Source organism: Lynx canadensis, chromosome B4 (genome assembly GCF_007474595.2).
Source record: "Lynx canadensis isolate LIC74 chromosome B4, mLynCan4.pri.v2, whole genome shotgun sequence".
NCBI lineage: Eukaryota > Metazoa > Chordata > Mammalia > Carnivora > Felidae > Lynx > Lynx canadensis.
Genome location: NC_044309.1, coordinates 72,105,569 through 72,122,592, shown reverse-complemented (window position 1 = coordinate 72,122,592; position 17,024 = coordinate 72,105,569). Strand labels below are relative to the sequence as shown.

General features: G+C 40.2%; 1 protein-coding gene across 3 annotated transcripts in view; it reads right to left on the bottom strand.

Moving 5' to 3' along the window:
* ANO6 (anoctamin 6) overlaps positions 1-17,024 on the bottom strand; it is a 196,743-nt gene that overhangs the window by 19,940 nt on the left and 159,779 nt on the right. For all 3 annotated transcript variants that reach the window (XM_030322381.1, XM_030322384.1, XM_030322383.1), the window contains 5 exons: positions 16,346-16,423; positions 11,110-11,335; positions 9,897-10,066; positions 9,592-9,689; positions 2,753-2,883 (listed from right to left, as the gene is read on the bottom strand). In XM_030322381.1, the coding sequence (XP_030178241.1) occupies positions 2,753-2,883; positions 9,592-9,689; positions 9,897-10,066; positions 11,110-11,335; positions 16,346-16,423 (703 nt within the window). The remainder of the gene's footprint in view (positions 1-2,752; positions 2,884-9,591; positions 9,690-9,896; positions 10,067-11,109; positions 11,336-16,345; positions 16,424-17,024) is intronic.

The window sequence follows — 17,024 nt, the reverse complement described above, 5'->3', positions numbered from 1 at the left end:
CTATCAACAATAGCCCAAGTATGGAAAGAGCCCAAATATCCACTGATGGATGAATGGATAAAGAACATGTGGTATATATATACAATGGAATATTACTCGGCAATCAAAAAGAATGAAATCTCGCCATTTGCAACTATGTGGATGGAACTGGAGGGTATTATGCAAAGTGAAATTAGTCAGAGAATGACAAAAATCATTTGACTTTAGTCATATAAGGACTTTAAGAGACAAAACAGATGAACATAAGGGAAGGGAAACAAAAATAATATAAAAACAGGGAGGGGGACGAAACAGAAGAGACTCATAAATATGGAGAACAAACTGAGGGTTACTGGAGGGGTTGTAGAAGGGGGGATGGGCTAAATGGGTAAGGGGCATTAAGGAATCTACTCATGGAATCATTGTTTCACTATATGCTAACTAATTTGGGTATAAATTTTAAAAAATAAATAAAACTAAAAAAAAAAAAAGAACTTCACTAGGATGGTGGGGGCAATATTAACGTAAACTCAACTAGCAGTTGTATGTATGTGTTGAAACTCCAAGCTCAGGTCACTTGAATAAATATCTATGAGTATTAGGTCCAGACAGTGGTGCTCCAGCTGAAGACTGAGAGATGCAAAGGCTTTGTAGCTACCTCGAACAGGATTAGTTACCCAGGGGACAGGCATACCCACAACCAGATGCCATCAAGGCAGGAATCAAGTACTATTAATGCCTACAGAAAAGAGCGGCAAATCTGTGTGAAAAGCTGAGGGTTACTACTGAGGCTTGGCAGGAGTTCTTCAGGTAGAGAAGAGAATGGTGTTTCAGGCAGAAGGGAGATCTAGTCCCCTCCACTGGGCAGAGGGGACTAGAGCTGGTGGCTGGATACAAGGCTCCAGGCTCATTTGCCAGAAGATGTTTGGCTTCAGCAGCTAGGAGGCATAATTAAGAAGGTAGATGGTGGTGTCATTAATGAATATGGGAAGAAGCAGGAGGAAACTATAATGAGGCCATCGACAAAGGCACTCTATATTTATTTTAGAGGAACAAAAATAATTCAAGAGGCACTTGGAAATTCTCTCTCTCACAAAGTAAAATAACAAAAAATAGTTTCACTCTGGTATTGAATATGGAACAGACTGCTTTCAAAAATTAATTTTTCTAATTCATTAGGTATTATTTAGATAATAGGAAAACAATTTAATAATTCTAAAAAATATCTCTGTAATAGTCGTTATTCTATCCTTTCCTGTAGGGTGGGATGAAGCCGAATTATTTTGTTGGTAACTATTTTAATGAGACTATGAAACTCTAAAAGTCATACCAATTTCTCCCCAAAGCACAACGTTTTCCTATAACTTTTTCTCACAATGCTCTTTATTTGACTAATCAACTACAGAAAAATAACTCTATTTTTTCAAGGTATGTTTTCGGTGCTAAAATAACAAATGATATCCTGCCCCAGAATGTTGTTGTTATTAATGCTGATAATAGCTCCAATAAGAAATATTTACAATTATGACTCATTTTGGAATCAGAGGTAATTTTCTTACAGTTCTTTTGAAAATTAACAGAATAAATAAATAAATAGAGCTTCTACGTTATGTACTGAAGTTACACCCTTAAACGAACCTGGTCCCGAAACCTAACAAAAGCAAAAATGAAATTTAAATCTAACTCCAGGCTGCAAAGTATTGTTGACTGAAGGTGCTACAAGATGAACCTTTCAATCACTGAAAGAAGCAGATGTGTTTCCATGTTTCATGTATATTTTTAAAAGCAATTATTTTATATATAGAATGTGATTTAATAAAAACCATCCTCTATCTGCAGACTTGTAAACAGGAACTGCAAAGGGGTATCTTCGCAAACACACAAACCCCTCTGCATAAATGCACAGCCTGTCAACCAAAATGTTCTGCCTCCTTTCCTAATCCCCTAAACTGAAAAAAATTATAGTTCAGTGCAACGGTTAGCTGAAAGGGCACAGATATAAAACACATAAATCGTTAGCCTCCTAATAAGATGTAAGTGTGTTATGCATAATAGAAAAGATGGTATTTCCTCTGGAAATCTGTTTTGAGATGTGTCCACTTAAAGGCACCTAAGAGCTCAGGGTCAAGTCCAATGAACAGAAACAGAGCCCAAGCAAATACTGCACAAGTGGACAAAGCATTCAAGAAGGAGGGGACCTGTGCTAACTTCTTAATCCCAAACCAGCAAAATGGTTCTGAATTCAAGCCAGTGATTATCCATGAGGTCAAAGAACCAGGCAGAAACCGTGGGCCAGAAGAAATAGAGATGCTGTTACAGGCAGGTGGGAGGTGTCAGAGGGGAACCCTGTGATCCTGCCTGCCACGAAACAGCATGTGCCTACAGGCTCTCTGTCCAGGCTTGCTTCAATGACTCATTCAGAAGTGTATCGGCCAACAGCTGTGCCTGCGTGGATTCCAGCACAAGCTGAATCACCTCTAATAATAGTTCTGAGTTCATTCTCAGACAACATGGTTAGAGTGCTCTGAGTATGGTGAGGAGGTATCTCAACGAATATTCCAGGCCACTGCTTCGTAATAAATCTTTAGCTTTGTACAACATACAGATTGACAAGGATCCACACAGTCACCTTATCTGAAAGCCTGATTGTGTACTTTGATCTAGTGGAGAAAAACATGCTTCTCTTCATATCAATATGCCAGGTAATTATGTGGGATCGAAAACATACTCCAATCTAATTTTTATATCAACTAAAACTTCAATAAGGACTTACTCATTTCAAGATATTCATAAAACAATCCCAGTTTGCCCATGGGCTGCAGGTGGTAGTCTTGTTCCCATCGCGGGGCTATCTTTTCTGCTCTGGAAACTGTGCGGCATCGCCCAATCAGGTTCTTGACCCAGCTGTCAAAAAGATCAAACTATCAATTAGAATATTATCCAATTACTTTGCAGATATCTCAAGCTAAACACATAATCCTCCCAAGAAATTAATTTCTCGGTTTCATGCTAAATTTCTTTTTGTTCCTTCCTCTTTACCCGAAAGTATTTTGAAAAGCAGCACTATGTACTGAGTTTTTTTTGTTTTTTTTTTTAAATTTTTTTTTTCAACGTTTATTTATTTTTGGGACAGAGACAGACAGAGCATGAACGGGGGAGGGGCAGAGAGAGAGGGAGACACAGAATCGGAAACAGGCTCCAGGCCCAGAGCCTGACGCGGGGCTCGAACTCCCGGACCGCGAGATCGTGACCTGGCTGAAGTAGGACGCTTAACCGACTGCGCCACCCAGGCGCCCCTGTACTGAGTTTTAAGATCGTAACTGCTATTATTTTTTTCTCCCAGCTCCTTTCCACGTGGACAGTTGATTTTTTAAATGTTTTTATTTTTGAGAGAGAGAGAGAGCGTGCGCACATGTATGTACACGAGTGGGGCACGAGGGAGACAGAGGATCTGAAGCAGGCTCTGAACTGACACCAGGGCCTGATGTGGGGCTTGAACTCTGGAGCCATGAGATCATGACCTGAGCTGAAGTTGGATGCTCAAATGACTGAGCCACCCAGGTGCCCCATGGGCAGTTAGTTTTTAAAAAGACTTTCATTTGATCAACTTTATTTTTTCCCCCCATTTCCCTACCATTATCCACAATGGTCTTTCCAGAATGAAGTCACCAGAGAAAATAAAATGAAGACAGACATGGTACGCGAGCTGGTAACAGTGCCCTGGAGAAGATCGAAGCAGAGTAAGGAGTGGAGTGTTGGCATTTGTGGTAGGGGAGTGGGGCGGTGGCAGGGAAGGGCTCTCACCAAGAGTGACATTTGAATAAAAATATGAAGAGGCAGAGAGAACAGCAACTACAGGACCCAGAGGCAGGAACAGGCCTCCTACATCTGACAGACAGCATGGAGCCTGGTGTGGTCCAGGCCTAGCAGGAAACCAGGCTGGAAGTTTTGAGGAGTGGGGAGCCTAAGAGACCACTGTGGAGATCTGGGCATTTTCTACTCTGGGGGAAACAGGGAGCCATTGAAGGGCTCTGAGAGAAAAGTGATGTATTTTCATTTTAGATGAAATAGGTCCAAGACCCTAGTTTAAGCTGAACAAATCAAGGACCAGAGACGCAAAATGCCTCCCCGAAGTCACAGTGCACAGCTGGCTGAAAACACAGCCTACTCTGCTCTATCAGACACTGGCCCCACAGAGTCGTCTCTTGTCTTATATGTTATTTTCTTTCTCAAAGCCTCCAAATAAATGTTTCCCCCTTTTCTATGGCTCTTTTTCCTGAAAATAAATTGAAGTCTGGCAGTGAAATGAGGTGTGCACCTGTAGCCTGAAGAACCGTTGTCCCCTAAGGCAACAGCTGGCTTGTGGTCTACTCATGGAGTTCACCAGAAGAGGCACAACAGCAGCAAAGAACGTCAAATACAAATGTCTGGGCCAAGCTTTGGCTGATTAAACAATATATTTGTACAGATTTCAAATTCAGGAAATAAGAAGGCCTCACGCTACTGTAAAGACAACTGTGTGTGTTGCACACGCACCTGTGTGGGTGTGCACTCCCCTTGCCCCCCACGGAGATATGCGTTACAAATAGCTCATTATGCTATTAGGTTTCCCACTGCTGGCTGGTCTGTGTCAACTTCACTGACCACTCCCCGAGGTTTACAAAGGGGAGATCTCTCTACAACAGACGGTGCCCCTGGCTTCACAATCTTTTCCCATTTCTTTCTCTTCTATGACATGACGGACACAGGAGGCGGCTGTGGAAAGTGGAGGGGACATGGTCTCAGACACCCCTGAATGTGAATCTACACTTCAATGCTTACTATTTAACTTCAGTCAAGTTCAAATAAAATGGGTGATAAAACCCTGTCAGGATAAAATTCTGTCAGGATTAACTAATTCAGAACAGGTAAAATATTTAGCACATTTCCTAACACACCAAAACCCCCTTCACGGGATTTTCTTTTGTCCAGTACAGGCTAACTGGCTGAGGCCAGGATGACTGTAAATACAGCGTAAGCTACTTAGGATTCTGACTAGGGGACGAAAATGCTTGGATCAGTGGATCTCACGTCAGCACTTCGAATGGCCCAGAATGCTTGTTGCTGGTGCTATTTCCTGTATCCCAACCCGAAGCTCTGGCATCAGTCAAGTCTAAAGCATGGCCTGGGAACCTGCAGTTTTACACATGACAGAACCCTTGTGAGGCAGGTGGCATCAACGATGACACATCCATCACCCTTCAGGACATCCAACGAGATTCCTGGTTTCTACTGTTTTGTTTTTGGCTCTGCCTCACACTTCCAGCCTCAGCCTCTTGACTGAACCGTCTCCAAGCCCCAGAGAAGCAGGTCTTTTGCTATCAGGGCCCCAAATCCATTACAATTTGGACTGAGGATGGAACCTCTGTCCCGGCAACCACTCGCATGACTGGCTCGGCTGGTACTTCCCTCTCTGAAGATACTGCCTTCCTCCACCTGTAATAGGTCATATTAGAAGTCTTTCTGACTAGCTTTCTTTTCTGAGCTCCAGGCTGAGCCTTTTGTTCAGTCTTCCTGAGTTGAACCACTCATCTGTAGTAGGAAATCTTGGGCTGTCATCCATCCATCACTGTTGGTGGTCTTTTGGGTTTTCTAGTGGGCTATAACCGATTCTAGTGCAGAGATCTCAATCTTGACTGCACACGAGAATTACTTAGAGAGCTTTTTAAAAATACAGATGCTAGACAAGGGTAGGATCTTTCTTCTGCTAGCAGGGTTTACAACACAATTTTCTTAGGAATTTACCATGCACATTAGCAATAACAGCATTGTAAAAGGTTACCCTTCCGTAAGTCCTTATTATGTGTAAAGCATGGTATAAAGCACTTTACACCTCATTTTCTCTTTGTATCTTTACTATCATATTTAATCCACATACTACAGATAATCACAATTTCTGTGTAGAATATTCTACAGTATTTCCATTTGCTAATTTTGATTATAAGCATCCTTCACTATCTGAATCTATTTTACTGTTCCTGAATGTAAAGAGTGAGTATGGATAGTGAGGGAGAACTGTATTTAGAGTTCTCTCAGTGTATCTTTGGTTCATCCTCTAGCCAAATCAGATCTTGAGAAGGGATAGTTTCCCTTGTAATAGCTCACTTTCCTGCTTTAAGTAGTGCATACCCATTGTAGAAAATACAGAAAACATATAAAGGATGAAAATTACAGCCCTCCATCATGTAAATGCCAAAGAACAATGACACTGGCATTCTGGATATTTAATTATTTTACTTAACATTTTAGCATATAAATTTCTCCAGAGTGAATGGCTTAATGCAGGGATTGTGTCAGCCTTTTGTCAAATACGGAACAGAATTCCCAGGAATGCCTCAAATATCAAAATACAAAGTGAGGCTGGGAAGGCCAAAGGGCTCTGAACAAACAAACAACTCTGTTACTTTGCTGATGTGCTGTATCTGAAGGATGGGAGTCACTCATTCACACTAGAGCACGCCCACTAAATACGAGCTACTGATTTAGGTGCTAGCGGGACCCCAAAAGGAAGCTGGGTCACAGTGCCAGATGTGCTGCTCTGTTTGCTCCAAGGGTCCTTGCCAAGGACCTCAGGTGGTGTGGGGGTGGAAGAAGGTTAAGTTTGTGGTGACATTCATTTCACTGTGCTCGTTTTGACATATTTTAACAGTGTGAAAACAGTCACCGACTAACAAGGCTTTTCTCTCCATCCCTGTGTATTTTGGGGGTGAGGGTAGTTGTGGGTAGCAGGGATAACTGATAGATCTTTCACTTTGTGTGAAGAAAGAAAGAAGGAAGCTGGCAGCCAGACGCAAAGAGGCAGAGATGAGAAGAGCCCCTGTTGCTCTCTCAAGTGCTAACATCTAGCATTCCCAGTTTTCAGACAAGGGAAAGATAACTCAAAACACACTGCCCTTAAGTATTTTAGGCCAGGAGTAGAAATATCCAAATGAAAAGTTCAGGTCGCGATAATGTGCGACAGTAGACTCACTTGAAGTGCAGGTATAAAGAGACCACGGATACATAATACTTCCTTTATTTTTAAATATTTCATGTGAATAAGTTTCATTTCATACCAATTTCTTAGTACCAGTTTAAGAAATCTACTCCCCCCCCCAACCCCCGCTGCCACCCAGCCACTATGGTTTTGAAATCAGAAAATAGCTCACTGACAACCAATTAGTCATCAAAATTTAGTGTTAAATAATTAGCCTACTTCCTTCAGAAAAATGCTTTTTAATAATCTGAGTTAAGCCTTTCCTCTATTTGATATATTTATTCTCATATATAAACCCAATATTTGTGCATGACCTACTTTTACTCATTTGGAAAAATCTGAATATGAACTCGGTGAAGGTAAGGTTGTTTACTGAGTTGTAAGGCTCTAAAATAGTAATTTTATAGCTAAGACCAGAATCCCTTTTTTTATGAGGGGGAGAGGGGAGAAGGGAGAGCTAGGGTGGGAAAGGGGGGTGTCTGTTTAGAGACAGACCCTGATACTTTACATTTACGTCTCCACATGCAGAAGGCGGAGGATGAGACTGGTGAAGAAATCTAGAAGGACACATTGATACCTAAAGGTTCCTGCTCTACAAATACAGAAAGAAAAGAAAAAAAGAGGTTAACGGCTCTGCAAAGAGAAAGAACAGGAACTTGGTAATGGGGAACAGAGAGGAGAAGTTAGGGGAGGGAAGAGAAAGAAAGAGAGGGAAGTTGTCTGTGGTGGGGGAAAGACAGGCAGCAGAGCCTGAAGCCTACAAAGCCTGGGGCGCCTGGGTGGCTCGGTTGGTTGAGCGGCTGACTCTTGACTTCAGCTCCAGTCATGATCTCATCACAGTTATGGGATCAAGCCCCGAGTCGGGCTCAATGCTCAGCACGGAGCCTGCTTGGGATTCTCTCTCTCCCTCTCCCTCTGCCCCTCCCCTACTCGTGTGCTCTCTTTCATTCTCTCTCTCTCTCTCTCTCTCTCACACACACACACACACACACACACACACTCCAGTTATATAGTGGGGTGAAAGACTTTTAAAAGATGGAGGTTTTTTATTTCAAAATAAAGTTGTTTTTCTGCCTCCGTGTCCCAAATGTCAGTAAAGACTGCTTGTGTGAGTGGTTTTAGAGGACACTGAGGAGAGGGACCACACTCTGCCTTTGGGTTGGCATGAGCAAAAAGTACAGATGTGGAAGGCAACACAGAAAGGAGATGAAAAGTTTTGTGAGCACAGAAACTCAGAGTCAGAAATTATCTTGAAAAGGTTAAGTGTGATACGCAGAAAAATGTACCCCCCCCCCAGATGTCCACGTCCCACTCCCCACAACATATGGATATGTTAAAGTCACATGGAAAGGAGGAATTAAGGTTGCAAATGAGCAGACTTTTATAGTTTCCTGGATCATGCAGGTGGACCCAATGTAATCACCAGGGCCAATAAAGGTGGAAGAGAGAGGGAGGGGGATGAGATTACAGAAGAGTCAGAGACCCGCAATATTTCTGGCTTTGAGATGAGAAAAGAAGCCCTAAGCCAAGGAATGGACAACACCTAGAAGCTGGAAAAGGCAAAGAAACAGATCCATCCTAGAAGCCTGTGAAAGGAACACATCCCTGGTAATACCTTGACTTTAGCCCACTGAAACCACTGTCAGACTCGTGACTTCTAGACTGTGAGATATTAAATCTGTGTTGTTTTGTGGTTTTTTTTTCATTGTCCTATTACCATTAAGTTGGTGGCAATCTTAGCAATAAAAGATGAATATAATAAGCCCCCTGAAAAGGTGCAGAAATTGAGATGGCCCTGGACTATTCGCTTTGATACAAGATAGGGCTTCAGTGAAAATTGAAAAGGACAGTGTGACCTACACCAACATCTGTTGTTCTCATTTCTTAGGGAAAGAATGGTAAGTCAAAACATTTGTGGTTATCATTTTAGATGATTATCTCTTAAAACATTATGTAATCCTGGTGCCTTAGGACCACAAGAGAACCACTCTTCTTGAAAGCACATGGATTTGGAGTCCTAGGATCTTGGATTTGAATCCCACAGTAGCCTCTTATGGACAAGGCAAACGTGGATAAATCATTTAACCTCTTTAAGCCAAAGACTCTTCATTTGCATAAGGGAGATAAAAATAAGAATTCTTTGAAACATTAAATGAGAGAGATCTACAAAGCACAATACAAGTGGCTGGCACACACTAGGAACTCAACAAATCACAACTGTTGATTTTTTAAACCATCCTATAAAGGGAGGAGAAAGTCCTGAGAAGTGAGGGAAATAGTTCACAGTCCCAAAAAAGGCCAACTCTCCATGGACTGGGATCAGTCAGCTACCAACAATGGGCTAATACACATAAAGTGTAGCAGATGGAGATTTAAGTTAAACAGAGAGAAGCAGGTTTTTTAAAAACATAATTATTAAACACTGGATACGTTCACACCGTTGGTTGGACCATCTTGTCTGGAGACTTTTACTAAACACAGTTTACTCCATTTTAGAGGTAGGCATGCAGCTGTGTGAACACATAGGCAAATGATTTGGATGGGTGGGCTCTCCCATCCCCTATCATATCCCCAAGATTATACGACTTAATACTCACGGAAGTAACACCTCTTGTATGTTATTCCAGATTGCTTTTCCTCCCATGATTATTGTCAGCTGTGTCGTCAGTTCAAGGAGACAGCCACCTGGGTCACACTGGAATATTAAAAAGAAAATCTCATTTAAATTTTAGATGGGTCTAACGTGAAATCAAGAAGGATTAATTTTATTTTTTTCTGATATTTATTCTGCTGAGGCAAAAAGAATCTGAAGAACATACGGTGAAGAAACTCTTCACTGGGCAACTGGGAGAAAACACAAAGCAGCTTAAATGGTCAAGAGATTGCAGTTCTATACTCATACCTCTTCATTTCTGTATTTTCCCAGCCAATAGACTGGGTCTCCTGGATAACCTACAAATTTGCCCTTAAAGAATGCGATGTAGAAACATGAAGAATAGTAGTTGACAAACTGGAATAAGAACATCTTCATGGTCAGGCTGTTCTCATAATCAGTCTGGGTCCTTGGGAGTTCTGTAGTTAAATAAAGGCAAGATTTTAGAATTGTGAACAGCTTTGAGACCCTAATGGAAGACACTGATACATGAGTTAACATGTTAAAAAAATACAATTCACACTGTTTTCATTTAAGCTGTTCTAAATTCCTTAATATAGCTGCTGTGTTAAGTTCACACATTGTTACAAGAGTCCGCCCCCTCCCCCAAGAATGCAATATCCCACATGGCAAAAATCTTCAAGGGTTCCTTAAAATTTACAAGCCCAATGTTTTCAAATGGGCAAAGGCTGTTCTCTCTCAGGTCTGAGTGGACAAAAAATTATTTTTGAACAGCCTGCTAAATGATATTCTTGTCTTCCTGAATTGCAATAAGGTAGGACTGTTGAAACAACAAACAAAACAAGGGGGAACTTGTTACGAGAATTTGGGGAAGAGGAAGCAGGTCATCCTCCTAGTTGAGAATTTAAATCAGTCTGATCATTTTCAGAAGATGACCACTGAGCAGACCATTCGGAGAATGACCCAGGCATATGCAGCATGTGGGGAGCGCTTAACTCTGGCCAGGAAGCAGCTGCCTGGGATACAAGCCAGAGAGAGAGAGAAACATTTATTACAAAAGCTGGAGCTGATGAGAACAGAGCTATATTAATATGAACAGCATGGGGGGAAGCCACACAACACTGTGATTACTTGTCCTCTCAGCAAAAAAGGAGCATATTTGCCACTGGAACCATGACCCTATTCCACTTATTTGTAATAAAGAGACTATTTACTTTCAACAATAGGGTACGTGATCTAATGTAATTGAAAATATTATTCAGCACTGATCTGTTTACACAGAGCTTGGACATTATAATGATTGTCTTTGCTTTGTCCCTTTTACTAATGCAAAGCTGTAGATAATTCATTTCCCACACAGGTTAGATAAAATATGTTTACACTTGAAATTTTCTAAAATTTGTAACATATGGAAATTGAAATGCCTAAAAGAGACAGTCTCTATTTCTCACCAGGTTCCAAAAATGTCTTAGAAATGACCTAAGCTATAATAGGACCTTACCAAAATTAGTAATCATGATTGCTACTTTTTCATATATGGTGTTCAAAATCATGATGATGATAAAGCTGATGAAGGAAGCAGTGATAGACGTGGCCGTCTGTGGAGTCAGGTACTTCTGGATTGGATCTGTCCCATTAAAGTTCTTGGGAAGTTTTGCAGAAAATACAATGAACACTGAGAGCCTGTAGACAATGATCCCAATAACTGAGGCGATGATCAATAGGATCTGGAAGCACAATAAAGACAGCACTTCACTAATTACACAGCACTATTACTTCACTAATAGTGTTTTTACACTTAAAAATTAACCCCATGCTCAAATGGACAAGGTGCACGTGTGAAGTGATGGGTGATGGGATATCCTGAAGTGATATTCTTTAGGATATGCATTCAAGTTTTTGCTCAGTTATAATCCATGAAGGGGATAGGTTTCCTTCCAGCAGAGAACAGATCACCTGGTTCAAGGGTCAGCAGGTGCTACCTGTTGTCTTGGTCACCTGCAGGAGGTGAGATTCTGAACAGGATGGGGAGCCTGCAGAGGTGCCCTGAGGAAACGTGGAAATGGCCACAGGTATCTGCTGATGAAAGCTTCACACACTTCTCCCCTTGGATCTTAAGATCTGAAACTGGCAGTTATTCCTACCTGCTTTTGCACAAGATTCATTTCACTCATCTGTTGTTTTTGACTGCATAGACCAGTGTCAGTGAGGGGGTCTGAAGCACGGTTTGTACACGGTTGGTAGGATGTCGCTTCCTCCCTAGGCACGTTTTCTCCGGCCACTGGGTAATGCACATTAAAGATTCCGTGTTTAAACTATTTTCCCTACAGCTACTTTCTTGGACTTACTCCAAAGCATGTACTCGATGTGTCTGACTGCTTGTGAAGACTGTTACCAGAGACAAAAGCTACAAAAAATGTGAATTTCAGGGCCAAGTAAAACCTGCCCTGTTGTTTACAGCAACACAGAGAGGCTGGTTTTCACCTGTGGAGAGCAGTAAAGGGAGTGATTAACAGGCAGGGTCCTGGAACCGGGTTCCTGCATTCAAATCCCAGATATGCCTCTAGTTGTGGGACCTTGTGCAAATCACTTAACCTTTGGGGCTTCAAATTCTTTGCCCACGTAATGAAGGATCCTAATGGGAACTAACTTACAGGACTGTTGTGCGGATTTAATGAATTACTCCAGGTAAAAACACTTAGAACACGAAGCCCACGCAAACGAAAAGTACTATATACATGTGAGCTGTGGTTATGGAGGCTGAAGTGTTAACAAGATGTTTTTCTTACTTTTAAAGTTTGTACAGAAGGCATTATATTTCCTCCAATAATTTTGCTCATTATCTCCTTTCTTACAGTTAGGGTTTAATGCTTGTGAAAGGAATGACATGTTTATGTGTGTGAGTATATGTGAAAATTCGCCAAGGCTGAAGAAAATGTATTAGAGAAGGTATATACAGTCTTCCTCTCTGAGAACAACAAATGCGGGACATTTAAAGTGTATATATTTTACTTTATTTTATTTTTTGAGAGAGAGAGAGAGAGAGAGAGAGAGAGAGAGAGAGAGAGAGAGAGAGAGAGAGAGAGAGAGAGAATGCCAAGCAGGTTCCATTCTGAGCACGGAGCCCGACATGGGGCTCCATCCCATGACCCTGGATCATGACCTGAGTTGAAATTATCATTGGCTGCTCAACCAACGGAACCACTCAGGCGCCCCTAAATGGTACATATTTAAAAAATATATATCTCCATAGGGGTGCCTGGGTGGCTCAGTCGGTTAAGTGTCTGACTCCTGACTTTGGCACAGGTCATGATGTCACGGTTTGTGGGTTTAAGCCCTGCATTGGGGTCTGTGCGGACAGTGCGGAGCCTGCTTGGGATTCTCTTCCTCTCTCTCTCTCAAAAAAAAAAATAAATTAATTAAAAAAAATTAAAAGATCTCCATAATAATTTTTAAATTATTAATTATAATGGCTGAGATTTTTAATTTTACTCTTCAACTCAGCACATATTTTTAAAATCCTCAACAGCCCTGTGAGGTAAGTAGTATTGTATCTTTTACAAAGAAAAAGAGACACAGAGAATAAGACTTTGACCCAAATTAAGCAACTAATAAGTGAAAAGAACTGAGTTACTCCAAGATTCTGGAGTCACACTAAACTCTACGTGGCACTGCTTCCTACATGGTTTATGAAATGAATTCTCATTCTTTTCAGAGCTTTTGTAAACTTGGTATGTTTTCATACTTCTTCAGGGTACTTGACAGGTTCAGTACTTCTTCATAGAAGGAAGTCCTTATGAATCTTCATTCTTAAGTTCCTTACGAATCTTTCCGGCTATAACTTCAATATATGCTTATTAGGGAATATTTGAAATTACTCTATACTGGACACTGGTTGTGTTTGCTGCCCTGAATCTGTTCCCAGACTTACAAGCAGACCCAGATTGTGCTTTGAGAGAATAATCTCTCCTCCATTTTCAGTCCTATGGCTTGGGCTAGATTGACCCCCTCCTCCCCTAGGGTTTACAGGTAGATCCTGATTGGTTTGAGGCAAATAGGTGTCTCATCCTATTGGCCTCAGCAAGTGATTCAACGATTGAGAAATATCTTAATAAAATTCAGTGAGATGTGAGGAGAGATCTGCTAGTGTCCAAGGGAAAGAGAAGCTTGCTTGTCAATAAAGGAAGCTGCTAACAGAGACCTCTCTTGTTTTGAATGGGATGTGAGATCTGGAATCTTGCAGCCATTTTGAGACTATAAGGTAGTGCCTACACCCACCAAGCCAGGAGACCAGTGAACAGAGAATGATGACAGAACAAAACACAGCCCTTGATGTCATCTGGGCTGCAGTATCTATCCTTAATGGAAGTCATACCTCAGACCCGAGATTTTTAGTTACAGGAACCATTTATTGGTTCATTTTGTTGTCATTATTGTTGTTTATACCAACTGGAGATTGATTTTCTGTCACCTATAATTGAAAGACTCCTAACTATAGGGGCACCTGGGTGGCTCAGTTGGTTAAGCACCGGACTCTTGATCTTGGTTGGCCTAGGTCATGATCTCACAGTTTTGTGAGTTCGAGCCTCACATTGGGCTCTGTGCTGACAGTGTGGAATCTGCTTGGGATTCTCTCTCTCCTTCTCTCTCTGCCCCTCCCACACACGCATTCTATCTCAAAATAAATAAACATTAAAATTTTTTTTTAAATAAAGGAAAAAAAGAAACAAAAAATGTATCTACTAACTATATACAGGCATAATTCCTTCAGAACTATGCATTGTTTGCATATTAAAAAATATTTTATGTATTTTCCTTAAACCTATCATAACCATAACATTTTCACATGTTGTCAAATATTTTCATGGACATACTTTCTTATGGCCGCACTATATTCTACTGTATGAAGGATTAGAAGTATTTTGGCTCAGATTTTATATATATACACAGTAAAACCTTGGTCTGAGAGCATAGTTTGTTCCAGAAACGTGCCTGTAATTCAAAGCACTTGCATATCCAAGCGAATTTCAAGAACCATTGGCTCAGTTGTGATCATGTGATGTTTGGCATCACGTTCTACTCATAATGCAAAACATCCTTCGTTTATCAAGTTAAAGTTAGAAATGTATGCTCATCTTGTGGAACACTTGCAGAACAAGTTACTCGCAGTCCAGGATTTTACTGGATAATAATGTACATAAATAAATATATATATATATAGTAATAAATCTGTATGTAATTAATCTTTACTAACTTTTACCATTTTGAAAGAGTTCCTGATTAAAAATTTTTACATGCTGAATTGTGGATTAAAGCACATGAATATTTTTGACTCTTGATACTTACTGTCATATGGCTAAGAAGGCCAGAAGCAGCTTAAAATTTTCATAGCTTAGGTATGAGAGCAGCTGATGACTGCACTTCATCCTCACAAACACTGAGCCTTATCACTTGATAGGTGAAACACTGTATCTCATTTTAGTGTGCACTGATTTAATTAGGATTGAGGCTTGACAGTTGCCATGGTGTTTTTTCTTTTGTGAAAGGGTATTCATGTTCTCTGCCTCCTTAGCTCTTGAGATCTTTGGTGTTATCTTACAAGTGATCTGGACTTCTTATGTATTGAATGTAGTAAACCTTTGCCCTATTGGTTAACAAAAATTTCTTCTGTTGTTTTAAGCTTAGAACATTTCTGATGTGTGGAAATCTTTAAAGGTTTTTTTTTTTTTTTAATGTTTATTTATTTATTTTTTTGAGAGAGAGAGCAAGTGCAAGTGGGAGAGAGGCAGAGAGAGAGGGAGAGAATCAGAAGCAGGCTGTCAGCACAGTGCCTGATATGGGGCTCAAACTCATGGACCATGAGATCATGACCTGAGCCAAAATAGGACGCTTAACTGACTGAGCCACCAAGGTGCCCGGATGTGTGGAAATCTTTAAATATTTTCCTCTGAAACTTCTTCCATTGCTGTTATGTTTAGAAAGTCTTTTTATATCTAGAGATTACATATTCACCAATATTTATTTCTAGTTTATGTTGTTACCTTTTGATTGTTTCTGGAATTACAATATATGTTAATAGTATGGTTTCCATCTTTCCCAAGTAGCTAACAAGTGTTCCGTCACCATTTATTAAATAATCTTTACTTATCCCACTGATTTATAATGCCTTCCTTCTTGTGTATTGTTAATGATAGGAGGTCCCATATCTGGGCTTCATGTCCTATTTTCTAATTTGGCTATTTTTGAGCCAATAAAATTCTTGATATATTACTAATTATTATATTACTAATATGACTTTATTAATGATAAACCCCAAATTAATTTCAAAAGTCCTGATAATCTAGGTATATTATCTTTTTATCTACAATAATTTGTTTAAGTCTTCTTTTGTATCTCTCAGTAGTTTTTACGTTTTTTCTGATAATTCCTATTATCCTTTTAAGGCTATTCCTAGACATTTTATTTTAGCTATTACCGTTGGAAAATTTTAGAATTCTTAATGCCTCCCATTTGGTCTCTTCACCAGAAAATGGAAAATCCAGAACCATTGATCTGATCTAAAAGATGAGATGGAAGGAACTGAAAGAACCACTGTGAGCAGATAGATATTGAGAGTTGTTCCACATGGTGGCTGAGTGGTTCTCTGGAAACACTTCTATCAGACTACCAGTTTCTAGTGCACCTTCAGTTTCCAGGATATTTAAAATTAGATATTAAAAAGTCTGTGACTGATTTACCCAGAATAAGACAGCACTTGCACAGAGGGTTATACGGATACATTTTCCCCAGGTAGTGAAGGGCACACGCTCTTCTTCCTAAAAAAAAAAAAAAAAAAAAAAAAAAAAAAGTTTAGTCAATCAAAGGTATACTCTGGTGAAATGATTTTTGTCCTGAATGGTCTCTAAATCCTAAGCTTAATTTTTTTAAAAATTAGTTTTCAAACAGCCTCCTTACTCATAACTGCATTTTGTTGTTGTTGATTTTAAACATGCACATAACAAGTACATGCTCATTTTAATGGTTTTTGAAAATGTGAGCATGAACAATGAACCGTTTGTCTGCTGTGATCTCAGCTCAGGAGTCTATCTGACAACGCTAAGCTGTAAACTACATTCCTGAGCTTGTCTCAGATTCTAGAAATGGTGGCAATGACGGCACAGAGCCCACACAGGACAGTGAGTTCCACGGTGTCTGCAAATACTAGGTACCTACTATGTGTTTCTTGGTTGAGCTTTATATATTGATTTGGCATAGCTATGAATTTTAAGAGTTTCCATAACTCATAAGAATATATTTAATTTTTAAGACTGGAGATCAGTACTTCTCAAGATTTATCTGGATTGTAAGAGTAGCTATAGTATAATAGTAGCCACAAATACTTACATTTACTCTAGGCCAGGTACTATTCTAAGTAGG